The following is a 27,738-nucleotide window of genomic DNA, read 5'->3' as shown; positions in this document are numbered from 1 at the left end:
AGTATTCAGACCCTTTGCAACAACGCTAAATCTATCTCAGTCTCCTCCCATTTCTCTGATTTTTGCTGAGATGTTTCTACACCTTGACTGGAGTCCACCTGTGATAAATTAAACTGATTGGACATGATTTGGAAAGGCACACACCTCTCTATAGAAGGCCACACAGCTGACAATGATGTCAGAGCAAAACCCAAGCCATGAGGTCAGAGGAGCTGCAGAGCTCAGACAGGACTGCAAAGATCTCCATGGAGCTCATGTCAAACTTAGATATACATAAATTATATATTTAAAAATAATTGGTTAGAAACATAATGCATGCCTGTGTTCTTGGACTGACCTAAACATTGAAAAGATAAATAAATGTTGGTACAACCAGAGAGTCCTTCTTAAAGGAGCAATGCTCACTGAAATCACTGGAGGCTAATGCCACTTCTGCTACCACGTACCTCAAACAACTCATCTTCAAAAATTCTGAAATATCCCTTTAAAGTCTGGTGAATCCATCTGGCGTGTCAGGTTAGGTCCCTGTTGGTGTAATGGTGTATTTTGGATTTTTTGTTTTCAAATATTGAATTTATTTTTTTCATAATGTTGACTTATGGGAATATTGCAAACTAGGTATTCTGATTTTTTTTCTTCTAATACTAACTTATTATGTTAATATTTCATAATTTATCTCACGATTTAACATTTTGTATTTTTTTTTTTACTTTTTTAACATTTCAACTCCTTATTTTATCATTCTGCGTTTCCTATAATATTCTACTATAGTATTTTAGCTTTTTATTTATTTTTCTCTATTTTCCTTCTCTTTGGCTCCTCCTGTGGGTGGGGCTTGTGCAGTCAGGAGTGGTAGGAGGGAGTCACATCTGTTTCAGACTGAGTGACACATCAGCACAGAGAAGATCTCCGTGGAACAGACAGGTAGGCGAACAGATCAGACTGCTGTTTCTGCAGAAGGTTATTTAAAGCTGAATGTTCAGATTAGTCTGGTGTTGTTCCGGTTTGTCGTCCATTAGGAGCTCTGAATGTGTCTGTCAGCGTTTGATTTGCGGAGAATGGTGTTTTCTTCGTTATGTGATCATGCTCTGTGCAGAAAGCATCATTTTTTTTCTGCAGCATTCGATCATTCAACAGGTGATTATAGACATGGAAGTTAGACAAACATTGTTTTTAATGCTTAAAATGGTGTGTTTACATCGACAGGCCTTTGAGCTTTTCAGGCTCATAAAATAAAAATATTATATTCTGGATTTCTTGATGAAGTTTTGAACCAACAGGTAGTCTAAATAAGAGTAGAGATATTAAGTATGCAGGTCTGCTGTTATTTTAAATGTGAGCTAATAAAAGCAGAGCTGTTTCCGTGTTCTTTGTTGGTCAGTCAGGGTCCAGCAACCACAGACCATCATGTAGAAGGAAAAAAGAGCTGAAGAGGAGAAGAGGAAGGGGAAATGTTCCAATAGAAAACCGTCTCCTGCAGAACAAAAACAATAGCTGTTGAAAGAGTGCATCCTCCGAGGGAGGGAGGAGCAAAACGTGTTAGGTTATGTCGTGCATGTTGCTGCATGACCAAAACCCTCAGATCAGAACAAACAGAAATTAGCTGCCAGCAAAGCAAACACATGCAGGTAAAAAAAAACTTTCAAAACAAACAAAACCAAGACCTGTGTGTTAAACAGCAGACCATGTGACCGTTTATGGAAAAACGAAAGCATGGAAGCTTACCTTTGTTTTGCATAAATGGAAATAAGTAGAACCTGTTGAACTGGAAATAAAAAAGCAGACAATCTGTCTGCAACTAGAGGACAAAAGAGTTTTCATTTACAGCAGTGGTCCCAGGAGGGGGCATGGGCGTAGCACAGGGGGGAAAAGAAATTTTATCAAATAGAGTAAAATAAAATACTGGGGTGCCTCTGCTCCTCCCTTAAAAATGTCCAAATGGTGAAGTCCAGCGCTGTGAAATATTGGAAGTAGATCCAGTTCAACCACAGTAAAAATATTGCTCATAAATGGTAAAATAATGGTTCAAAAATACATTAAATTACATGGATATTTGTAAAAATTATGCAACATTTGTAGCTTGGCAGAGGGTTAAGGGGGCCCTGTGTGGTATTCTTTCTGGGGGCCCTAAATCCTTACCCTGGTAAGGGGTATCAAATATAAAACACCTTTACAGTATACCTCACTTTTAAATGTGTTTTCTGTGATCAGAGAACAATGAGTGAGTTTGACCACACTATAAAAAACACAGGAATGAAAAATAACTGATTACATTTACTCAGAATACTGTAATCAGGTAGTTTTTTTGTGTTTTGTACTTTTTTGAGTTGAAATCAGTACTTTTACTTCTACTTGAGTAAGTTTTAACCAGGGTAACTAAATACTATACTCATACTTTTTCCTACCTCTGTTGACTCAGTAACACAGAGAGAATGATTCCATGTCACATCCCAAAAAAGCAAAAACTGAGTTTATTTAACTCCCTACGTTTAATTTTAAATCCATTCTGAGTGAAATGGTCTTCAGTGTTGGCGTTATTCGACAGTGTTTATCCGCTGGTGTTAGTTCAACTCTGTTCAGAGTCAGCTGATCAGTTGTTTTGGTGTTTGCACCATGGCTGAAGTTACCCTGTCTGTCTGTGACTTTAGGGGCTCCTTAACATTGAATAGTGTGTATTCTCCATCATTTTGCATTCCTTTGCTGTGAGGTTGGCTGTTTGCTTTGTTCTCTCCAGAGGAGACCCACTTAGCTCAGTCTTTTAAGAGTTACTGCAGCTCTGTCATACTCTGTCAATGTTTAACCTTTTTATATTTACAGTGTTGCTTTTCCTGTGGGTTTATCTTTATTATAGAGGTGTGGCTTTACCTGGTCAGTGTACTTTCTGGCAGATCCATTTCCTGGTTGAAACAAGACTAAAAAAATGGGAGAAACTCTCGTTATTCCGTCTTTTCATTTTTGACTAAAAAAGGAAAAAAAAATTTAACGAGCCATTTTTCAATTTTTTCATTTTGGTCACAAAAACAAAAAAACAAAATTTTTAAAAGTGGTTCAATTTTTATTTTTTCAATTCCGTTATTTTGTTTTCTTCATTAAATGAAATACTTGAGGAAAAGGAAATCACATGACCCACTGGGAAAGGTGAGCTTTTCAAAATAAAAGCCTCCATGTCAAAAAAAGAGCCATCCATTGAATTTTACAGTATTATAATTGGCAAAAATGCTCCGTAAAATCTTTTATTCTTCTTTATTTACATATATATATATATATGTAAGTTTGTGTGTGTGTATATATATATATACATATATATATATATATATATATATATATATATATATGGGCAGGGCGATTATGGCAAAAATCAAAATCACGATTAATTGAACTTTTACCTTGATTAACGATTAATGAACAATTATTCCACCCCCAACCTCTGACTCTCTTTCTTCTGTTAATATTTGTAGAATCTTAAAACAAACAACTGAAAGGAACAGGCACACATTAACAATTTATGGTTATTTATTGAAACATTTGAAATCAAAACACACATCAGCTCAAATGAAAATGTTTTTCATAAAAAGTCAGATTTTTCCAAGAAAAGGAGAAAAAATTGAAATAAATGCCAAGGCAGTTTATATCGGTTAGTGGCTCTAAATGTCAGTTTTGATTTTTCCATTAATTGCCCAGCTGTCTCTCTCTCTCTCTCTCTCTCTCTCTCTCTCTCTGTGTATATATATATAACTATTATCATACTGTTAAACACAATGGATGGCTCTTGTTTTGACATGGAGGCTTTTACTTTGAAAAGCTCACCTTTCCCAGTGGTCTCATGACCTCCTTTTGCTCAAAAATTCCATTAAATGAAGAAAAAAAAATAATGGAATTGATTTAAAATGTTATTTGTTTTTCCATTTCTGTGACCAAAACAAAACAAAACAAAACAAAAAAACAGGAAAAACAACATGTTATTCCTGTTTATCAGACTGGTTTCAATCAGGAAATGGATCTGCCAGAAAATACACTTACCTTTACCTGAAAAACCTGGTTGGAGATCTATTCTCTTGCTATTCTTGCCAACAGGGAAAGTTCATGTCTTACTCTACGTCTCCTCAGTAGCTACTCAGTACTCAGAGTAAACTTTAAATCAAATACTTTTAACTTTTACTAAAGCAGATTCAACCAGAGTTGTTGTACTTTTACTTTAGTACAATAATTGTGTACTTGTTCACCTCTGAAAAGATCCAGCTTGATTAATGCTGAGTGAACAAATTCTGGTTTAATGAATGCACCTCTGATAACTGAGCTAGTGACAACACATTATACTGAGATTCTTAAATTATACAAAGTTTATACCAGACAAACACACAGATTTAATATTAGGCAAGATTTTCTGAGGGCTTAACTTAAATGTATATATATATATATATGCTGTATATATTTAACTGAAAACATTTTTAGTTAAAAGCATGTTATGCCAACTAAATGGCAACATAACGTATAAGGTCAGGCCCCTTAACTCAAAAAGCTGTGAAACTTACTTTACATTGGGGCCTCATGTTTGTTTTATTTATTTATTAATGGGGATTTACAGTATGTCTGAGCATTCAGAGACAAAGTCTTTAATGCTTTCTGTGCTTGCAACTCAAAGTGTACTGAAAACAGTGGATATCTGAGCGCTCAGACTGCATGTAGAGGTGGCATGAAATGTCTTTATCTAGACTGGAAGAGTTTTGTAGATGCAGCAAGTTCTGGCACGCTTAGAGCCCACCCTTCAACTGATGTGATCTGTGCTATTCTGCTGTTATAAAACACCTTGTCTCACTCAGAGAGATAGGAGTTGCAGTTCTCCAGCTTTTCTGTCTCAGTTCAGTTTTTTGGTTCCCAAACAGCTTCATACTGGCTGCTTATATAGAATGTTTTCTGCATAGAGAAAGGCGACCATAATACTAAAGTTTTGTTCTGAGTACAGCTCTGCAAACATTTAAACTGCCAAAAAACAAGACGGAAAAAAGAAAGGATCTTGAGCTACTTTTAGGTGCATACAGTTGTGCAATATTATTGACAAAGCTCCAGAAAAACAGCGTCAGAGATGGAGTAAAAGCCTCCAGCGAATCCTGGATGAGCAGACCAAGCAGTCCTGTTTGGATCAGTGTAGTTCAGCACAATAAAGCCTGATTCTGCATGTTTTTCCTCAAGCAGGATCAGGGTTGAAAGGACAGCGTTTATGGTCTGTAATCAGGAAAGCTTGTGATCAGGCTGGCTGATCAGGGGTCTAGACCGTCCTGTGGGCTGGCCTGTTCGTGGCTTACAAAGGAAATGAAAGACCCTGAAACTATCACTGCTCTGTCTCCACAGCCTAGCTGTTATCATGGCCCCTGCATTAAAGCTTTTACCTTATTATTACCCCAAAGTCTAAAAGTGGACAGTCAAAATGTCTCTGCTACAGCGACAGTGATTCAGAGGCAGGAATAAAGAGCATGCCAAAAAATGCGTTCAATGTTATTTTGGAAACAATGTAAGGCATTAAAACAATTTAGAGATCTGTGAGAGATATGCTGCCTATGAAAAATATTCAACCCCCTTCTAGTCAGTCTGTAGTGGAGTCACCTTTGTCTGCAGTCACAGCTCAGAGTCTGTGTGGATAGGTCTCAATCAGACTCAAACATCTAGAATTTTACCCCATTCTTCTTTGCTAAACTGCTCAAGCTCTGTCAGGCTGCACATGAATCAGGCATGAACAGCCCTTTTCTAGTCCAACCACTAATTCTGTATTGGATTGAGGTCTGGGCTTTGACTCGGCCACTCCAGAACATTCCCCTTGTTGTCTTTAAACCGTATCTGTGTAGCTTTCTCTGGATGCTTCGGCTATCATCTTACTGGAAAATAAATCTCCCAAGCTGTAGTTCTCTTGATTATCCTTGAGTTTCCTATATTTTGCTGCATTCATTTTACCCTCCATCTTTACAACCCTTCTAGGGCCAGCTGCTGTGAAGCATCTCCACAGCATGATGCTGCCACCGCCATGCTCCCCAGTGGGGATGGTGTGTTTTTGGTCTAATCAGACAAAGAGCTTTCTTCCTCTTGACCATGGAGTCTCCCTCATGCCTTTTGGTGAACTCTAATCCAGATTGAATCTGAGTTTTCTCCAACAGTGTCTTTCTCTTTGCCACTCTCCCATAAAGCTCTGACTGGTGAAGAACCCGGCCAACAGTTGTTGTCTGCAGAGTCTCTCCCATCTCAGCTGCTGGAGCTTGGAACTCCTTCAGAGTAGTCATAGGTGTGCTGGTGTCCTCTCTCACTAGTGTCCTTCTTGCACGCCCACTCAGTTTGTGAGGACGGTCTGATCTAGGCAGATGTGCCATGTGTGGAGCAAATTTGAGGATGTTCGGTGTTCTGGAGTATTATTTGGATCCATCCCCTGACTTATACTTTTCAATAACCTTTTCTCTGAGTTGCATGGAGTGTTCTTTTGTCTTCCTGCTGTAATGGTAGCAGGGAATACTTATGAACCAGTGACTGGACCTTCCAGACACAGGTGTCTTTATACTCCAATCATTGAGACACATTCACTGCACTCAGCCGATCCCCATTTCACTAATTTGAAGACTACTAGCACTATCTGTCTGGACCTCTGTTGAATTAGGTCAGTCACTTTAAACAGGCTGAATATTTATGCAATAAATTACATATTTTTATTTAACATTTGACATGACATTGCAGAAATCTGTTTCTGCTTTGACATTAAAGATTTTTTCCAATTTTTTGGTCAAAACAAGTCAGACTATATTGAACATAATTGATTTATAAAACCAATCAATAAATCAATACTTTTTATTGGCACTGTTTATAACTCTAAAGCACAGGGGTCATCCACTACATTGCTACAAGGGTCGGCTTTCTTCATCACAGATGCTGTGAGGAAGGATTTTCAAATAAACTTAAAAAAAGATAAATATATATATTGGTTAAAATAACAAATTATTGTTTAATATTTTCATTTTTCTCTGAAAAGAACGTCCTGTACAGCAGCGGTCATCGTACCTCTGCACAAGGGCCAGATTTAGTCTGGACAGAAACTCTGGGGGCCGGATTTTCAAATACACAAAAATTAAATAAATATTTTGGTCTGGTTAACATATTATTGTAGTAGTATTTGTATTTTCTTTAAAAACACAGGACATTTTGAGTCATTACCAGTGAGATCTATCCCTATTATCTATCATACAGCAGGGCTGACAACAGAGTTGTCTCGGCCCCTGAAAATCCCAGAGAATGGGCCCTCCACAATCAGGATTTAACACGAGCATTAACTAATTTTAACCCTTTTTTGCCTCTTTAACCCAATTTAAGCCATTTCTTTAAACCACTTTTTCTGCATGTTTTATCCCCTTTCTGACACTTTTCTTCAATTTTTGCCTCTTTAACCCCTTTTATTACATTTTTTAACAATAGTTGCAACTTTTAACCATTTTTTATGCCACTCTTTATCTCCATTTTGCAACTTTCCTGCCAAATATTTCCCTTGTGTGCCACTCTTGAGCACCTTTCCACCAATTTGCCAGGTTATTTATGCTGTATTTTTGCCACTTTAACCCATTTTTGATACTTTCCCCCTTTTTGCTTCCTTAACCCAATTTTTGCCATTCTTTAACCCATTTAAACCACTTTTCCTTCATGTTTTATCCTCTTTGTGCCACTCTTTTTTCAATTTTTGCAATTTTCTTCTATTTTTGCCTATTTTTAACCAATTTTGTATTACTTTTTTGAACTATTTTTGCCATTTGCAACCAACTTATGATACTTTTTCCCCTTTTTGCTTCCTTAACCCATTTTTTTGCCATTCTTTAACCCCCTTCAAACCACTTTTCCTGCATGTTTTATCCTCTTTGTGCCACTCTTTTATCAATTTTTGCAATTTTTCTTCTATTATTGCCTATTTTTAATCCATTTTCAATATTTTTTTTGGATTATTTTTGCCATTCAACCAATTTATGATACTTTTCCCCCTTTTTGCTTCCTTAACTCCTATTTTTTGCCATTCTGTAACCCATTTAAACCACTTTTCCTGCATGTTTTATCCTCTTTGTGCCACTCTTATCAATTTTTGCCTATTTTTAACCCATTTTCATTACTTTTTTGAGCTATTTTTTGCCATTTGCAACCAAGTTATGATACTTTTTGCCCCCTTTTCCCTCTTTAACCAATTTTTTGCCACATTTTAACCTCTTTTCACTCTTTATCTGGTCATTTTTGCAGCACTTCTGCCAACCTTAGCACTTTCTTAAATATCTACTCACTATGACAGTAAATTTCTGTAAAAAAAAAAAACAGATCTAATGTGAGGTCATTCTAAAACTATTTCAATGTTAATTGTTTGTGGATTGATTAAACAGCTGCAGACATTTAAATCCAAAGGATACTCTTAAAACCACAACATCTTCTTTTCCTCCTTTTCTGAATTTAATGATCAAGAAACAGATCTTTTGTTTGGATGCTCAGACAGGAAAAATTTACTCTCAGAGAGCCTTAGTTGGAAAAACTGTAACTTCAATAAGGAATAGACTGGTAAATATGGGTGAGTCAGCCATAGGGGAAGCTGCAGGGGGCTGATATGACTCTGTAACTGCCGGATGATGCTAAGTGCCCATATCTAACAAGAATGATATCAGAGGGGAGGAGGCAGTTTTCAGTTCATGGAAAGTTCTTGCAGTCTGGATCTGAGTTTCATTTATGTTGAAAGTGAAGTCATGAAGGTGTGGATGGGTTGAAGGCTTCAGCAGTCTTTCTTTTTTGACAGAAATCTGAATAAAATGTTTTTATTGACTTCTTTTTTTAGTGGAAGACGTGAAGAAGAAGGAATGAGCCGGACACCTGAGATTAGAATGAAGAAAGACGTGACCGCAGTAAGTTTCTTCACTTTTCTCTCCATGTCTCTGTCACAGATAAAAACAGAGAAGCTTCACTTTGTTATCTTCCCTGTCTCAGTCCAAAAGTCAAAGATTTTCAGCCAAAAAAAATCAACATACAAAAGAAGAGAAGCACAACCTCAGCAGGGAGCATTTTCAGCAGAGTGATTTTCAATTTTTGCCTTTTAAATATAATTTTTTTGATTGAGAATAATTCAGTTCACATCATTTTGTGTCAGTTTGAAGTTTAATTTGACTCTAAAAAAATCTGTAGATATCTGTTCCTGTATAAAACCACAGCAAAGAAAAAATCCCACTGTATCATGGGGACTTTTCTGTTTTCATTACATCTGAATTTCACTGAAGTGATGCAACGTTTCAGTACGGAGTTTTTGTGGAGGAGTTTGTCTCCAGTTTTTTTTTTTTTTTTAATGTGAAATGGGTGTGATTTTTAAAGCTTTAACCCTTTTTGATACGACTGATTGTAAAAAACATAAACAGATATTTTAAACTTGATACCCCAGAATAACAGACGCTCTGTAGAAATGTGACTGTTTCTTTGCATAAGTCAGTTGTGAAATTCAAGTTTGTGGGAAATGTGTTACTCAATAATCTCTACATTTTCAAGTCTAAAGCCAAAGTTTAAGCTGTTTTAAAATCTAAAAAATGTGTTTTTCTTGTAATTTAATAACTTTAAAAGCTCTAAAATATCTGAGTTTGTTTTTCTGTAACTTGATAAACTTAAAAATATATATTTTTTTTTATTGTAATTGTTGAACAGATTGGCTCTAGTTTGCCTCTGGCTAATGATGAAACACTGTGAAAACTTTCCCTTTTGTTTATTACCTCCACCAAGGAGGTCATGTGATCAACCAGAAGAGGGACATAAGGGGCTCTCACCCTCCAACCCCGCTCTGTGTGAGGAACACAAGAGCCAGAGTTCACCTGAGAGGTAAGAAGAAGCTCTCTAAGGCCAGTTTCCAGAATTCATGAGGACGGCTCCCTTTTGTATCACAATGAGAAGGCCCACATTTTTCCTGCTGCCATTAACTTTATTTCTCACATAGAGGAGATAATATTATGCACGTCAGAATTGCAAAATTTACTTTCTAGTAGTGGTGTTCCAATACCATTTTTTCCTTCCCAATACCAAGGTGTTGGGTACCGGCCGATGCTGAGTATTGATCTAAACCAGTGTGGTCTTTCTGGACTGACTGTGCAGACTAGCAAATTATTTTAGACCTGTATTTGACTCACAACATGGATCAACTAATAGAATCATCATCAGCATCTCTGTGAGCCTAAAGTTGGGTTTCTGATGATTATTGAGTTTTACTGCTAAATATTAAAATAACAATAATACAGGGACAGACTCTCTCTCTCCATAATGCTCTATTCAGGCAGCATCACATGATTACAGAACAGCCTGCCATTGGCTGACAGACTCTCACAAAGGGAAAACTATTCGACGATTAGCATTCAAGCTAGCTATAACAAAAAGTTATTTTTATTGTAAATGATCATAATTGGATTAAAATAGATACAAAGACATTCAATATCAGGCTAACTAGTCTGGATTTAATAACCAAAGTCCCCCAGAGTCATGCGAGCTCCAGGGTCACTGAAAATGCAAGACAGGTATGGCTGCAGCTCGGAGACCTCTTGGATACAGACCTCTCCCGTACAGACCTCTTGCCTCCGACTGATTTACATCGTTCCATCCCAGCGCATGCGCAGGCATCCAGACGTAATCTGCGTTGATTTTTTGAGTATATGGGTACGGGGGCGACTGACCATCAATAAAAGACAGAAGAAGAAAGACAAAACACTGGTTGACCATTAATAAAACAAAGAAGAAGAAAAAAAAGTTGTTGTTTTTTTTAATGGAGTTGGAGGTCAGTAAGTAGCTACAAATAAAACTGTATGTTTTTCATAATCATACGACAAATTATCCATGGAGTTTGTTGTATGATTATGAGTTCAAGAGCTCCTATGATGCTATCTTTTTCTTTGAAAATTTTAAGTATTTCCTCTCAGTTTAATCTGAAATAAAAATATACAAATAAATGATAAAATTAATCATACAATGCGACCAGAAGTAACATTTTACACTGAAATATAGAAGTATATCCTCTTCATTTAGTATGAAATATAAACATAAACAGAAATAAACATGCAGTGCAACAAGACTTTACTTAGAATTTCCTTTTCATTCAATGTTTTAAAAATTAATGAACAAAAACATACGATGCGACTAGACATGATCTTTTATTTTGGAAATAAGAGCACGGGGGCGGGGCATCCCTGTCACTTCCGGAAGTCTGTATTCAAGAGGTCTCCAAGCTGCAGCCAAACACTCTTATAAAATTCTGTCTCAAGGGATTCAAAGGCATCAGTAGCATCTATGGGAAAGCACAACGGCTAGCTTCAAGAGGAAAAACAAGTAATAGGCAACCATAGATATTTATATGTAGATGCCGCGTCAGTGGCTGCTCAGCATAGCTGCTGTACGTCTGCCGGTCCACCAGCGAACGCTCAATATAAATAAACCTACTTCCTTTGTTTTGTTATAGAGCTGCAAGCGTGAACATGATACCGAGAACTTATTGGAGTTAAATCAACGTACTGATTGTGGTCTGATCAACTTTAATTAAAAAACCCTGCATATGTCTATGATATGAAGAGGGAACATCAGATGTAAAAGAATATTTATAATTAGATGGTTTTTGTTTCTCCAAATAGATTTTTATAGATAATTTCTCTCCCTCTCATCTTGCACCTGGCCTTTAATCAGTAGGTAGGCATACACTGTGAGCCTTCACGCCTTTTCTCATTTACGAGTTTGCAGTGCGTAGTTTGTAATTGTTCATCTTACTTAAACACTTGCAGAGCCTGGAGCAGATCACGAAACGTCTGGGCATTTTTCCTGTGCAAACTTTTCTGAGCTGATCATCAGATGATCCATGAAAGACAGAGAGAAAACTCAAATCTAGACCGGTAAATGTCCGAAAACTTCACAAAGTTTTATCAACTCCCTTACCTCATCTCTCTCATCCACAGCCACTGATACTGCACCCGCTGAGTCACGTGATTTTCTAATTTCTCATGATTTCTTTTCTGGATTAACATTTCTTTATAGCACAACAAAAAGAGGGCAAAACGAACCGCACTTACTTACTCTCTCTCTCTCCCCGATGCAAATATGCTTATCGTCAAAACGAGAGAATTTTCCTTCATTTAAGTCAAATATCAGTCTTCTGATGACTGATTTATGGGTCTTTGGGATAGCTGTAAATTAAGGCAATCATATTTTTGGAGTGGGCAAAAGAACTGCATACTTTATTAGCACCCAATAAATGAATATGACTCATTAGTTGTATATCTTAAGTATTATACTTAACCACATTATAAAAAAAAAAAAACACTGAATAAAAAAATAAATACTTAAAGCCACAACAAGGAGGTCCAAGCTTTCTGCCAGCAACATCAAAATGACCAGTCGTTTTGCCTTCACGATCAGATGACGGTCAGTACATTCCCATAGCAGGAGAAAGATTCCACATTTCCTCCCAAAACAGCTGTTGCATTGTACTTTAGGTCAGCTAACAACTTAAAATAAACAACCCGGTTTGAGGTCTATATTCAGGGCCAGAGCGAGGAACCTATCATATCTGTGGGCGTCAGCACACAAAGTTTGCATTTTCAATGTTGTCTGCCCCTTTCACTCTTTTGAACTCTCAATTTTTTGCCCTTGCCAAGATGGCGGCAACATAGACATGCCGTCAGATAGCGAACGTGGCATCTACGTCTTGATACCTATGATTTTAACGATCACATTCAGAAAAAAACTGTCACGCAGCCACCATTCTTTGCTGCTGGAGTGGGTCCTTTGGTTCTTCTTCGCTGCTTTAAAAATGGTAGCTTGTGCGTGACATGTTTCCCAGCAGTGAGGAAGAGTTGATTTCCTTGTTATATCACTGTCATATAGCATGGCTGAACAAAAAAAAAAAAAGATAAAGTTAAACCAAACGGTGTCCGATCGTTGTATAAACTTGAATTTCCGATACTGATCAACTCTACTTTCTATGACTATCTGCTCCAAATGTCCCAAAAGTGAGATTTTTAAACCTTCGTTAAGCACAGCATACCCTACTGATGATATTTTCCTCCAAACAGCCTCTCTACGTTTTGGCACATGGCAGCAGAAGGCCGTTTCACTACTCAGTGTTGGTCGTGTTTACATAGCTGTGTCTTACATTCTGATATACTGTTTATAATCTCTATGAAGCAGTATCACACATAACACTTCCTGTTTTTGACACCCAGTACTTCCTGTTTTTCACAAAAGAAAGGTGTTAAGAGTCACTTTGGATTCTATAACCCCTCCCCTCCCAAGTAAGGGGAAGCGTGACCCGACAGCATGCTGAGTTTGCGAAATTAAAGTGAAAGAGTTCAGGAACAAGCTAAAAACTGGGAGCTCATATCACATGCTTTCATCTGGAGTTAAAACTGCTGAACCTCACTCCAGGAATCTGTCATCCAGTACTGGAATGACCGTCTAGATTCGTCATCAGTTTCAACTTAAACACCTGCAACAGTGTGCATGGGAAGAGCAGCATACTGTAGTGAGTGTGAGCTCATAGACAGGGTTGGTGACAGGCACAGATCTGGGGATGGCTGCCAAAAACTTCTGCAGCATTGGAGGTCCCTAAAAGCACAGCAACCTCCAGGAATTCTCACATGGAAGAAGTCTGGCACAACCAGGATTTTTATAATGAAGCACAGGACAGGAAATAAGACAGACCCATTTGTATACCTATCAGGGCTTTAGAGTTTGTACAAGTAGAGACTGTCTGATGGATTTAATAAAGCCATTCTCACTTCTGTATATCCTCAGTTCTAGAAAGAATGCCTGAAGATAATCCCCTACTTTCACATCATTTGCCTCCTAACACTTCCACTTTCTTTTGAAACGACTTCATTTCTCTCAGGACTGGACAAGAACAAGAAGATCCTCCTTCACCAAGTGTTGCATCTATAAAAGGAAACATGCCTGTCCTATCTGAAAGGTAAATCTCTAAAACCTTTCCCACAAATGTTGTATTAACTATGTTTGCCTTTTTAACACTGCATTTTATTTCAGGACTGAGGAGCTCAGAAGAGACTCTCCTACACCAGGTGTGTCCATGAGTAGTGAAATGTCCATGGGACAGCCCGCTGTTTCCAAAAGGTAAGATTCACTGTCAAAGTAAGCAACAGAAGTTTTTAAAGTCATGAATATTGTCTTTACATTTTTCAACACTTCGTTTTTAGGTCCAAACAGAAAGGAAAACTTTCTCCTACACCCAGTATTGTGTCTTTAAAGACTGACATGTCCATGGGACACCCTATTGTCTTCAAACAGAAAGAATCAGAATCAGAGTAAGTCAATAAAAGTTTTCTTAAAATACACAGTTTCTGTTAATGATCTTTTACTTTTATTAATACTCTGTTTACTCTCAGGGCTGAGCAGGAGAAAGAGGATTCTCCTGCACTGAGCAGTGTGTCCATGAAGAGCAACATGTCCATGGGTCATCCGATTGTTTTTGGACGGAAAAAATCAATTTCAAAGTAAGCCGTGTTCTCATCCAGAGTGTGGAAACTCTAAAACATCAAGTTAAACCAATGCCAGGAAGGACAGAGTTAGTGTTGTAGTCAAGATCACATTATCTTAGACCAAGACAAGACTAAGACTTTTGGGGGTTGGTACCATCAAGGCACCACAATGCACAAATATCAAGTAAACAAAGGAAAATATCAAGCACAAAGGGCTGTTTAAAGACCAAGTAATGGATGCTACCAAGGCAAGCAGAAGTTAACCTCCATAGCCTTGCAACAATAAACACTAGGCACAAGCAGGCCTGCTTGCAGTCATGGCTGGATCTTTGAAAGACCCAGTAAGGACCCTACCCAGATTGGTTTTGAAAATATAAACTCAGTATGTATGCTGGATCGGTAGCACAAGCACCTGCCACCGACTAATAGTTGCCTCCTTTGCCTGTCTTTGATTAGGTTTGGAGTTTGTGAACAGGATTTTTGGGGGCCAAATGTCCTAAATTGCTCATTATTTCTTCTTCTTGATCTTTGCCTTCCTAATTTTTGAGCAGTTCCTGGAATGGCTGTTCACAGTCAAATATTGAAGGTCTAACAGTTAAGTTCAATTGGCCAAACAATGTTAATAAAATGCAAATGAATTAAGGCTCAAACCATTTTAAGAAAAGGGGGTAATAATTTTTAAATAACTAGATTTTACTGAAACAAAAATATGTTAATATGCACTTTTGTTTATTTAATTGGTAATGATGGTAGTTCAAGTCATAACTAAGATTTAATTGAATTTGCTCAAATCCAGGATAGACCAATTTCCTGACCCCCGTAAGGTTAGGCCCCTAAAAGGTCTTCCCCTTGTCCCCCCTTATGGGCAGCCTTGGTTGTGGGCGCTACCATCACAAACATGGTGGCTGCTGGCTGTGCAGCTTAGACAGGCTCTAAGTGCTTGAGTAGACTCAGACTGGTCAACAAAACTGGACTCTAGGAGTAAATGTGCCTTAGCTTGGTACAGATTGCCAAGTGTGATTTCCCCCTTAGTCAGTGAAGCTCGTGTTAAGAATATAGTGTGAGAAATTACCCAAACCAACAGTCCAGTCCAGTCACTAAAATTATGTTTACTTCACAGAGCTCATGAAGAGTCAACAGATGTTTCCAGTGGCAGTGAAAAAGACATGAGCTCCATATTTAAGGTGAGTAATGAGTAATCCTTTCAACTAATCTCCTCTACTTTAGTATGGGATGTGTTCAGGAGGTAGGAGAGGGAGGGGAGACATTATTGACAAGCACATGAACTGTATTGCAGATAAGATTATGTTTAAGTGAGTCATAACGATTTTTTTTAAGATTGGAGCATCTAGAGCCAAATCTAAACCCCCTTCCTGCACGGCGAAACATGCAAATATAAGGGCTCACACTGCAGCCACAGCTTTTAAGTTATCTGCATCAGTTTGATAACATTTTATCATCAACGTCTCCTCTAGCTGTACACCAAATTTAAGCTTGATCAGATTAATCCTCAAAGAGGGGTTTATCCAAGTATGACCCCTGGAAAGAGGCAAAAATAGACCACAATTTTAACTTCAACTAAAAACAGAGGACTTCCTGTTGCATTTAGAATTTGGACAGTAGGGACTTTTTGTACCTCTGGACATGACGATTGTCTGTAAAAACTTTTGGATAACCCCTTCCCAATTCCAATCCTCTTCGGCCTCATGTCAAATGGGGCTGTAGAAATTCAGAATTAGTGGAAGTTTGTGACATTGAAACCTGAGTGAAAATTATTTTTCCTACAGGTTCTCAAGGAAAACATCACTGATTTTGTTGATGATGAGCTGAAGAAGTTTGAAAACCTTCTGAGTTCAGGTTACCAAGAATGCTCAGAGGGACAATGTAAAGAAGATGGGATGGCTGATGAGCAGAGCTGGAACCGTAGAGAGGCCTTTCTGAAACTCACACTGGACTTCATGAAGAAAATGAAGCATGAAGATCTGGCTATCTCTCTGCGGAACAGTAAGAGGCTTTTAACTGATGTAGAAGAGAAAAATATACGTCAAAAACCACATGGCACTGGTAAAAATCCACTAAAAGCTGCCTGGAACTGGTAAAAATCCACTAAAAACTGCATTGCACTGGTAAAAACTCACCAAAAACTACATGGCACAGGTAAAATCCACCAAAAACTGCATGGTATTGGTAAAAATCCATCAAAAAGTTAATGACACTGGTAAAAACCCATCAAAAACTGCATGGCAATGGTAAAAATCCACTATAAAGTGCATGGCAACATTAAAAATCCCCCCAAAAGTGCATGGCACTGGTAAAAATCCATCAAAAGTTCATGGCATTGGTAAAAATCCATCAACAACTACATGATACTGGTAAAAACCCATCAAAAACTGTATGACACTGGTAAAAATCCACCAAAAAGTGCATGACAATATTGATAATCCACCAAAAACTACATGACACTGGTAAAAATCCACCAAAAAGTACATGGCACTGTCAAAAATCCATCAAAAGTTCATGGCATTGGTAAAAATCCATCAACAACTACATGATATTGGTAAAAACCCATCAAAAACTGTATGACACTGGTAAAAATCCACCAAAAAGTGCATGACAATATGTATAATCCACCAAAAACTACATGACACTGGTAAAAATCCACAAATATCTGCATGGCACTGGGATTAAAAAACTCGTCAAATTGTAGCACTGATGACCCAGTGGTTAGATCATGTCCCATGTACAGAATCTAGTCTTCCAAGTGGTCTGTGCAAGTTCAACTCTGTCCTGTGGCTTCTTTGCAAAATGCCATTCCTCATTCTCTTTGGACTTCCAAGACCATCTGCTTTTACGCCCTCTGAAACTGAAGGCAAAAATCCCCTAAAAATAAACTAAAAAAACCACCACCGTTTACCTAAACAAACTAATGGTAACCCTTGACACTTGGTTTGGCATAAACCATGAATAAATCACACATTTTTAGTAATTACTTTAAGCAATCTTATCTCTCAGAGTGGTTTTATATACCAAAGCCACATATCTAATTTATATGGTAAAGTTAACCCTTTACCTACTGAGTCTAAAAATGGTGATTTGGACATATTTTGTTATTATGGCTGTAAAATAGTAAGGAAATGCCCTAAGTCTGAGAGCTTTGGTACCGTAATGAACCATATATGTGCAAATGCCCACAATTTTCAGCTTTCCAACGCCGTTGGAATTTGTCTGATTGGACAAACTTTGACAGAGTTATGGTAATAATACTCCGGACATATAAAACACAGCGCTGGCACTGGCTCAATAGGTAAAGGGTTAAAGTTGGTGTAATGTGACCATTACACCAACAGGGACAATAATGATATTGCATTCAAATACATGGACTAAATGCACTAATTAATATGGAGTGTTGTCACTGTTGTCCATGCTTTTGGCTTTGTTGTACCAGACTCTCTAAATGGGCATGTACAATCTCAAGTGCTAATTACAGAATTTGTTGTTTTTTCTTGCAGGAACTCTTGCTCCAGTATGCCGCTGTAAACTGAAATCCAACCTGAAACAGAAATATGACTATGTGCTTGAGGGTATTTCTACAGCAGGACATCCATCTCTTCTGAATCAGATGTATACAGAGCTCCACATCACTGAAGGAGGGATGTCAGAGATCAATTATGAACATGAAGTCAGACAGATTGAAACAGTGTCCGGGAAACAAGACAGGCAAGAAACAACAATCCGATATGAAGACCTCTTCAAGGTCTTACCTGGAACTGATAAACCAGTCAGGACTATGATGACTAAAGGTGTAGCTGGCATTGGGAAAACAGTCTTAACTCAGAAGTTCACTCTGGACTGGGCTGAAGGTAAAGCCAACCAAGAGATGCAGTTTACCTTCCCATTCACTTTCAGAGAGCTGAACGTGCTGAAAGATAAAAAGTTCAGTCTGGTGGAGCTGGTTCAACACTTCTTCAATGAAACCAAAGAATCAGGAATCTGCAGGTTTGAAGAGTTCCAGGTTCTGTTTATTTTTGACGGGCTGGATGAGTGCCGACTTCCTCTGGACTTCAGCAACAATGAGATCCTGACTGATGTCACAAAGTCCGCCTCGGTTGACGTCCTGCTGACTAGCCTCATCAAGAGGAAGCTTCTTCCCTCTGCCCACATCTGGATAACCACACGGCCTGCAGCAGCCAACCAGATTCCGTCTGAGTGCGTGGACATGGTGACTGAAGTCAGAGGGTTCACAGACGAACAAAAGGACGAATACTTCCGGAAGAGATTCAGAGATGAGGAACAGGCCAGCAAAATCATCGCCCACATCAAGTCATCTCATAGCCTTCACATCATGTGCCACATCCCAGTCTTCTGCTGGATCACTGCTACAGTTCTGGAGGATCTGCTGAAGACCAGAGAAGGGGGAAATCTCCCCAACACTTTCACTGAGTTGTACATCAACTTCCTGGTGGTTCAGTCCAAAATGAAGAATGTGAAGTATGATGGAGGAGCGGAGGCAGATCCTCTCTGGAGCTCAGAGAGTAAGAAGATGATCGAGTCTCTGGGAAAGCTTGCTTTTGAGCAGCTGCTGAAAGGAAACCTAATCTTCTATGATACAGACCTTGAAGAGTGTGGCCTTGACATCCGAGCAGCCTCGGTTTACTCAGGAGTCTTCACACAGGTCTTTAAAGAGGAGAGAGGACTGTACCAAGACACTGTGTTCTGCTTTGTCCATCTGAGTGTTCAGGAGTTCCTGGCTGCTCTTCATGTCCATCTGACGTTCTTCAACTCTGGAGTCAATCTGTTGTCGAAAGAACAATCAGCATCTCTGTGGTCCAAACTGTTCGGACTCAGATCTGAACTCTTCTACAAGACTGCCGTGGACAAGGCCATGCAGAGTCCAAATGGACACCTGGATTTGTTCCTCCGCTTCCTTCTAGGTCTTTCTGTAAAAACAAATCAGTCTCTCCTAAAAGGCCTGGTGACAGAGACCGGGGACAGTTCTCAAAGCATTCAGAAAACAGCCCAGTACATCAAGAAGAAGATCAGTGAAAATCAGTCTCCAGAGAGAAGCATAAACCTGTTTCACTGTCTGAATGAAGTGAAAGACTCTTCTCTGGTGGAGGAGATCCAACAGGCTTTGAGCTCAGGGAGTCTGTCCGCAGATAAACTGTCTCCTGCTCAGTGGTCAGCTCTCGTCTTCATTTTACTGTCATCAGAAGAAGATCTGGATGTGTTTGACCTGAAGAAATACTCTGCTTCAGAGGAAGCTCTTTTGTGGCTGATGCCTGTTGTCAAAGCCTCCACCAAAGCTCTGTAGGTTTTAGAAATATAGCAATTTAAATCAAGTTAAATTCACTATGTTGCACAGGATCACAACCTCTTTTTGTTGGGGCTTTTTCTAGGCTGAATGGCTGCAATCTCTCACAGAGAAGCTGTGAAGTTCTGTCTTCAGTTCTCAATTCCCCTTCCTGTCATCTGAGAGAGCTGGATCTGAGTAACAATGACTTGCAAGACTCAGGAGTGAAGTTGCTCTGCAAGGGACTGGAAAGTCCTCACTGTGCATTGGAAGTTCTCAGGTTGGTATTGTTCAGGTTATGTCTGTTGAGTAGGAATTTTGTTCCTACATCAAGTCAAGGAGTTCAAGTGTTTCATGGTCTTGTTCGTTAGTGGTGGTAAAAAAGATTGCAAGAATGATGTAGGTAGGCTGAGAATGAAGGCAGAACTTTGGATCTTCATTCCTAGCATCACATGTGGTCTCAGGACTTCGGCTAGGGATAGAAAGGTATGATTTCAGATGCACGCAGCAAAAATGATACTCCTTTAAAGGTTTGCATGGCTCAGCCTCAGAAATAGTGTAAAGGGCTCAATATCCAGAGGCAGCCTGCAGTACAGCCCCTTCTCAGCTGCATCAAGAGGAGGTGGTTTGGTGAGATGGAACGGTGGATGAAACCAACTCAACTGGCTCCTCTCAGAAGTGGATGTACTGCTCTTGATGCCTACGCTCATCACCCTATCTCTGAAGCTAAGCCATGTCAACCATTGAAGGAGTATCCTTGCATCTGAAATCGTATCTTTTCTTTATCTACCCTAAGTCCTGAGACCACATGGGATGCTAGGAATGTAGATCAACTGGTTCTCTCTTCAAGCTCAGCTTCAGTTTCATCATTACAGCCTGGTGAGACAGCCACGTTGTTGCTAATCACTGCGCCAACCTTCAACATTTTTACATTTTACCCTTGCAGTTTATCCTAAGTAGTCAACAAGATCATGATACACCTGAATTCAAGATGTGACACAAGCATAAATCATGGCTTAGCCATGGCAATTTCCGCTTAATATCCCGCATCGATAGGAGCCAGTTGAGATGATTTGGTAAGGAACTGTGAATTAGACTTTTGGTTTGGCCTCAAGACAGTTCTGTTGAACAAAAACCCTGCAGGGATGATCTTGGTCACGCCAAGCCAGAGAAGAGATCTGCCAACCGAAACCAGAGATAAAGTGAAACAAAGAAAATGTGCGACACACCTCCTCACTGTAGCTTAGAGGTTTGGGGTAACTCCTGGGTAACTCCAAGGTTTGCATCTTGTGTTTGTTGGACAACCTTACATCTTTAGCCTGATTCATGCTTGCGTCACATCTTGAATTCAGGTGTTTCATGGTCTTGTTGACTAGCTAGGATAAACTGCACATTTCAGTTGTGAAAATGTTGTAGGTTGGTGCAGTTATTAGCAATAATGTGGCTGTCTCCCCAGGCTGTAATGGTGAAACTGAAGCTGAGCTTGAAGAGAGAACTTTGGAGTTACCAGTTGATCTACATTCTTAGCATCACATGTGGTTTCAAGACTTTGCATGGTGATAGAAGGGATGCTTTTTCAGATGCAAGCTGCAAAAAACAATATTCTTTCAAAGGTTGACAAACTTAGCCTTGGAGATAGTGTGAAGAGCTCAATATCCAGATGGAGCCAGCAGTGCATCCACTACTCAGCTGCATCAAGACGAGCCAGTTGAGATGGTTTGGTAGGGGACTGTGGATAAGACTTTAGCTGGGCCTCAAGTAAGTTTTGTTGAACCGCCTAACAGAGTTGATTATGGACCATGTTAAGCCAGAGAAGAGATCTGTCAACCCAGACCAAGGATACTGTCAAACAATGACCCTTGTGACCCCAAGGCTTGCTCCGTGTGTTTGTTGGACAACCTTACATCTTAAGCAGACCGTACCTCATCTTGAGACGTCTTGAGATACCCCAGGTTCAGCAGTGACAGGAGCGTTAAGGATATCTGGCTTAGCATTCTGTCACCACAACTGACCAAACATGACTTTTGTTGGATTTCTTTAACAGTATATGTGTGTGTTTTAGGCTGTCAGGCTGCCTGATCACAAAGGAGGGCTGTGCGACTCTGGCCTCTGCTCTGAAATCCAAGACCGCTGGTCTGAAGTCCAAGACCTCTGGTTTGAGAGAGCTGGACCTGAGCTACAATGATCCAGGAAACCCTGGAGTGAAACTGCTTTCCACCAGCCTGCTGAAACCAAAAACATTAAGGTATGGACAGGAGAGTGCAGGTAGATTTTGTGTCAGAGGGTCATTATAATGGTCCTTAACCTTTCAGAAGTTACATCCTTTTTCATTCATAAGTGCTGACCTGGTTTTCTTTTCGCAACAGGGTGGATCCTGGAGGATTGCAGTTTATGAAACCTGGTGTAAGAAAGTGTAAGTTTTGTTTAGAAAATGAGAAGTACTATAGAATTAGATTTTTATTAAAAGGTACAGGACAAGGGTTTGCCAGCTTGGCGCCATGAGAAACCAAGAGTATGCAGGATTTAATGCTGAATTTATATACAAAACTGCATGATGGACAACCTCTCAGCTACCCCATTGCATGCATCTGAGTAATTCTATATTCACTTTGAACTCAGCCTAATGTATTTGGCTCTGTAGGTTTAGCTAATTTGGGTTTCTTTTCTCTTCTAGATGCTTATGAACTCATACTGGACTTAAACACGGCAAACCCGAAGCTCGTTGCGTCAGAGAACAACAGGAAGCTGGGCGCAGTCAAAGAGAAGCAGTCGTATTCTGAAGAGCCACAGAGGTTTTCTTACTGGAAGCAGCTGCTGTGTAAAAACCGCCTGATTGGTCGCTGCTACTGGGAGGTCGAGTGGACGGGACATGTTTATATCGCAGTGACTTACGAAGGAATCAAAAGGAAGGGAGAGGGTGACGACAGCTGTCTGGGAAGGAACGACCAGTCCTGGAGTCTGAGCTGCTCTGAGGAAGGTTACTCGGTGCTGCACAGCAACGTAAGGACCACCATTCCCACCCCCACCTCAAACAGAGTAGGAGTGTACCTGGACTATCATGCTGGCACGCTGTCCTTCTTCAAGGTCTCATCTGATAAACTGACCCACCTTCACACCTTTCTCGCCAACTTCCGCGAGCCAGTCCATCCTGCCTTCAGGATCAAGATGGACCCGTTTAACTCATCAGTGTTTTTGTGTCAGATTTAGTTTAACTTTGGGCCAAGGCTTGGCCTGTTTTCCTACTTTTTAAATGGTGCATGACTTGGGTGAAAGATGTACCTATTGCCAATGTACTTTGTCTATCCAGCCTGCCATGATCCTAATCTTCAGTTAAATATTTGTGCATTTGCTCTAATGATACCAAGTTTTGTAAGACAAGGGACATGGATTCACCAGAAACATTTTAGGGTTTTTGGTGACTTCTGGTGTGCTAAACGAGCTAGAATATAAAGAATATAGTGGATAAAGAAAATTCTCTAGAGGATGCATTGAGAAACATTGATTCATTTTTTAAAACAGAAAAATACAATCAAATGAACAGAGGAAACTTGATGATTACTGCAGCTGAGTCATATAAAAGTAACTTGCAATTTTATTAAAAAAGACGATACTTGCATGTGTTATCGGAAAATACATTTTTGCTGCACATTTCTTCACACATTCCTCCTCTGGTCCGTTCAGCGCTGCTACAGTCCCCAGAAAACGGCTGATCTCATGAACTGGAAAAAGAAAGATGGAGTGGAATAACACAATGAACTGTTTACGTCCATTGTTTTTACTGATCTATGTAAATAATGTAAATGCTCCTGTGATGAAAACATTTTCATGTTGTTAATTTTCATGTGTATTTGTTTCATTTTGATTATTCTTTTTTTTACACTTACAGTGCATTCAGAAAGAATTCAGTCCCCCATCACCTTTTAAAATTTTTTCATGTTTCAAACTGATGCTACAGTCAGTTAAATGTGTTTTTATTCTCATTAATCTACACTCAGTGCTCCATCATTCATGCATTTTGCACTGAGGAGATTTTTCCATCTAGCCTCTCCTCCATAAAGCCCAGATCAGTGGAGGGCTGTAGTGATGGTCGTCCCTCTAGAACTTTGTCCCATCTCCACACAGGATCTCTGGAGCTCAGTCAGAGTGACCATCAGGTTCTTGGTCTCCTCTCTTACCAAGGCTCTTTTCCCCTGATGGCTCAGTTTCACTGGGCCACCAGCTCTCTGAAGAGTCCTGATTGGTCCAAACTTCCAGACTTCTGGAGGCTACTGTGCTCTTGGGAACCTTCAGTGTATTTTTAATACATTTGCAACATTTTTAAATTCTGTTTTCACTTTGTCATGATGGGGTACTGAGTGTAGATTCATTTGAATAAAAATAGATTTAATTGACTATAGCATCAGGCTGCAACATTACATTAAAAAGGGGAAAGGGGTCTGAATAAGCCTCCAGAGGCTGCACATACAGAGGTATATTAGGGCCACTCTAAGAAAAAATATTTAATAAGAAAATAAAATCTTGAATTTTTCTTTACTTTTTAAGTCATAAATTTACAAGAAACCAAACTCTGATTTTAAAAAGTAATAGAAATTCATGAAAAATAAAATACTGAAATGTCCTACTTGAGTTGGACTTTGTAAAGTGTACAATTTCAGGTTTATAAAGTCAAGAATTCATATAAAATTCAAAAATTTAACAACAAAATGAAATGCAAAACACGGATTCATCCAGAGACTGTGTGCAATTTCATAAGGATCTCAACTCCAGTAGTTGTGCAAGTATTCCTCATAATAGGCTATTTTTAACTTTAAAATCTGGTAAATTATAAGTTAAAAATTGGCATGGCATCCCCAAAAAAGAACCTACAGAAAAACCCTCTTGCGATTGCACTGGGTGATGCATGAAACAGCTGTGTGTGTGAGAAAGTTAAAATTCAAGGAGAACAGGCCTGAAGAGAAAGGGGGAGTTTCACATATTCAAAAACCAGGAAAACAACAATAATAATAATAATAATAATAATTACTTTATTTATATAGCACTTTTAAAAACAAGGTTTTACAAAGTGTTTACAACTGTTTCTGTACGCCTTATTTCCTTGGGGAGGTCGTTCCAAAGTCGAGGGGCCCTGATGGAGAAGGCCCTGTCACCTTTACTTACAAGTCTCGACTTTGGAATGACCATGCATTTAAAGGAAAAAAGAGAAATGGTTAAGAAAAGAGGGAATTAAAGAGGCCTGACTGAGTTTCTTGTGTGTAAAGAGTTAAAAAGGCTTGACGAGAAAGTTGTTTGTGTTTTAAGAGTAAAAAGTTTAAACCTGGGTGGGTTTGCCTATTTACCTGAGATTATAAAATTGTAACTGCCAACCTGATGAGGGGGCAAGAGAGATTTTATCAGAGATAATCTGGTGTGATTTTTCTACACTGATTGTGTGTTGTGTCCTTCGGGATGGGACTAAATGCTCATGCAAACTTTTTCTGATGTCTGGAACCAGTATACTCCATAATAAGCTTTTAAAGTCCCTGTAAAGTAAAAACTTGAGAACTATTGTCTTAACACACTAGATATGTTGGATTAAGGTTGCTCTAAACATGTGAAAACACTGACATCTATGTGACTGAATTCTGGATTTAGACTGTGAGAAAGTTTTAACACCTCTTTCTTGGTGTGGTTTAATTTGGGCGGGGCAAATATGTGAGCCGATGACATCACTGGTCTTGATGGGGAGTAACTCTGCCCCCCAACAATAATATATAACCACAGATCAGTTCATCTCAGTCCAGTCTGTTGTTAGCTGATTTCACTGCCCTCACTGAACGTTAACAACCGGCTACATGCTGTGTTTCTGTTCACTGTGAGCTAAATTTCCCAAATCTTTCAGTGACGGTGCACTACAGGTCATTAAAATCATCATAACAGAGAGTTGTGCCAGAAAACAGTAAATTTAACCCCCAACTTCCGTCTCTCTGCTCTGGCAGCTGCACTCTGATAATAAGCTTTTTTTTTTAATCGGAGAGGATCCTATTTCTCCTGAGTGGGAGCGGCTTCAGCTCACTAATCGACATGCCCACACCATCCTGGAGCAGATTTTACTGTCTCGGTTTTCATGATTTTGAAGCTTAATTTTATAAACTTGAAGATGCTTTACATGACTCGAATTTGGCCTAGTGGTTAATAGCACAGTGGCCTGAAACAAGTGTGAGTGGCCTCATACAAAAAACCCTAAAATACAGATTTTATTTTATTTTTTTTAAATTTACAGGGACTTTAAGCTCACCACATTCTAAGATTAATAACAAATTTGTAAAAACCTTGAAACTATTATTTCTATCTGTAAAGCAGGCACAAATGATCAACTAAAATTCCACTTATAAGGTGGATTAGAGTAATTAAATTAACTAACTTCTAGCTCTTTTGTCATAAATTTATAAATCAGTGAACTCAGAAATTCTGAGTTTGGTTTCTCACAAATTTACGACTATATAGTTTGAAAAATGTTGTGTTTTAAATGAAAATTTACAGATGCTCCTTTTTTTTTTTTTTTTTTTTTTAGGTTGGCCCTACTATGTAGTCATACTACACCTTAGTTTGTATAAATGTAAATGTTTTTGGTCTGCTTTTGTTTGCCGATATTGTCTGATTTAGCATTAAGATGAAATATGGACACCAAAATCTTTGATAGTGTTTGACAGCATGTGTTAAAATGATATGATCCCCATTTTTGATTAACAAAAATTTGAATAAAGTGGAAAAGTTTTAAAGAAGAAAAAAATGCAGATTGAGTCATTTTTTTTCTCCAAAAAATGCAGTGGATAAATGTTACCAATGAACTGTTCAGGTAAGACAGCATGCAGGACTTTGCTTACATATTTTGTAAATTAAAAAAATGAAAAATTACCCAGTGTTAGCTGCTTATGAATTGCGTATTTTTACACTTGTACTTTTCATCTTCTATGTTCTCTTTCTTTTCTTCTTCTTATAATCACAATCATATAACTATTATTATTTTCACTGAAACTATTATTACTATTATCATTATTAACACTAAAAATATCTCATAAAACGTAAATTTGAAAACAACTAAATCTGCATTTCTATTTTTACCTATATTTTTAAACATCTTTCTCGCCACTATTATTGTTGCTAATGCTAGTAATACAGTGATCATTGCTTCATCTTTAAGCTTCATACACACATGGACAAAATTGTTGGTACCCCTCTGTTGACGAAAGAAAGACCCACAATGGTCACAGAAATAACTTCTGACAGAAGTGATAATAAATAAAAGTTCAGTGAAAGTTAACCAATGAAAATCAGACATCGCTTTTGAACTGTGGTTCAACAGAATTATTTTAAAAAACAAACTCGTGAAACAGGCCTGGACAAAAATGATGGTACCCCTAGAAAAGACTGAAAATAATGTGACCATAGGGACATGTTCAACCAAGGTGTGTCCTCTTATTAGCATCACAGGTGTCTACCAACTTGTAATCAGTCAGTCGGCCTATTTAAAGGGTGACAAGTAGTCGCTGTGCTGTTTGGTGACATGGTGTGTACCACACTAAACATGGACCAGAGGAAGCGAAGGAGAGAGTTGTCTCAGGAGATTAGAAAGAAAATTATAGACAAGCATGTTAAAGGTAAAGGCTGTAAGACCATCTCCAAGCAGCTTGATGTTCCTGTGACTACAGTTGCACATATTATTCAGAAATTTAAGATCCACAGGACTGTAGCCAACCTCCCTGGAAGTGGCCGCAGGAGGAAAATTGATGACAAATCGAGATCGAAGAGACGGATAATAAGAATGGTAACAAAAAAACCCAGAACTACCTCCAAAGACATTAAAGGTGAACTCCAAGGTCAAGGTACATCAGTGTCAGATCACACCAACCATTGTTGTTTGAGCCACAGTGGACTTCGTGGGAGACGACCAAGGAGGACACCACTGTTGAAAAC

At 38.8% G+C, this 27,738-nt stretch overlaps 1 protein-coding gene across 3 annotated transcripts; it reads left to right on the top strand.

Moving 5' to 3' along the window:
- Positions 1-835: 835 nt before the first annotated feature.
- On the top strand, positions 836-26,554 carry LOC121513322 (NLR family CARD domain-containing protein 3-like). Of its 3 annotated transcripts, none has more exons than XM_041792987.1 (14): positions 836-924; positions 8,831-8,897; positions 9,757-9,852; positions 13,892-13,969; positions 14,044-14,130; positions 14,214-14,321; positions 14,403-14,510; positions 15,616-15,679; positions 16,283-16,499; positions 18,005-19,802; positions 19,892-20,065; positions 21,848-22,030; positions 22,152-22,198; positions 22,460-26,554. In XM_041792987.1, exons 4-14 carry the CDS (start codon positions 13,950-13,952, stop codon positions 22,990-22,992), a joined length of 3,339 nt encoding a protein of 1,112 aa, XP_041648921.1. In that variant the 5' UTR covers positions 836-924; positions 8,831-8,897; positions 9,757-9,852; positions 13,892-13,949; the 3' UTR covers positions 22,993-26,554. The 3 variants fall into 3 exon arrangements, with proteins under 3 accessions (XP_041648921.1, XP_041648924.1, XP_041648922.1); XM_041792990.1 differs by lacking the exon at positions 836-924 and adding an exon at positions 8,692-8,747; XM_041792988.1 differs by lacking the exon at positions 836-924 and having other exon boundaries at positions 8,754-8,897.
- The last annotated feature ends 1,184 nt before the right edge of the window (positions 26,555-27,738 follow it).

The sequence above is a fragment of the Cheilinus undulatus genome, linkage group 8, assembly GCF_018320785.1.
Source record: "Cheilinus undulatus linkage group 8, ASM1832078v1, whole genome shotgun sequence".
Classification (NCBI taxonomy): domain Eukaryota; kingdom Metazoa; phylum Chordata; class Actinopteri; order Labriformes; family Labridae; genus Cheilinus; species Cheilinus undulatus.
The sequence above is the reverse complement of the archived record's forward strand: the minus strand, read 5'-3'. Positions and strand labels throughout refer to the sequence as shown.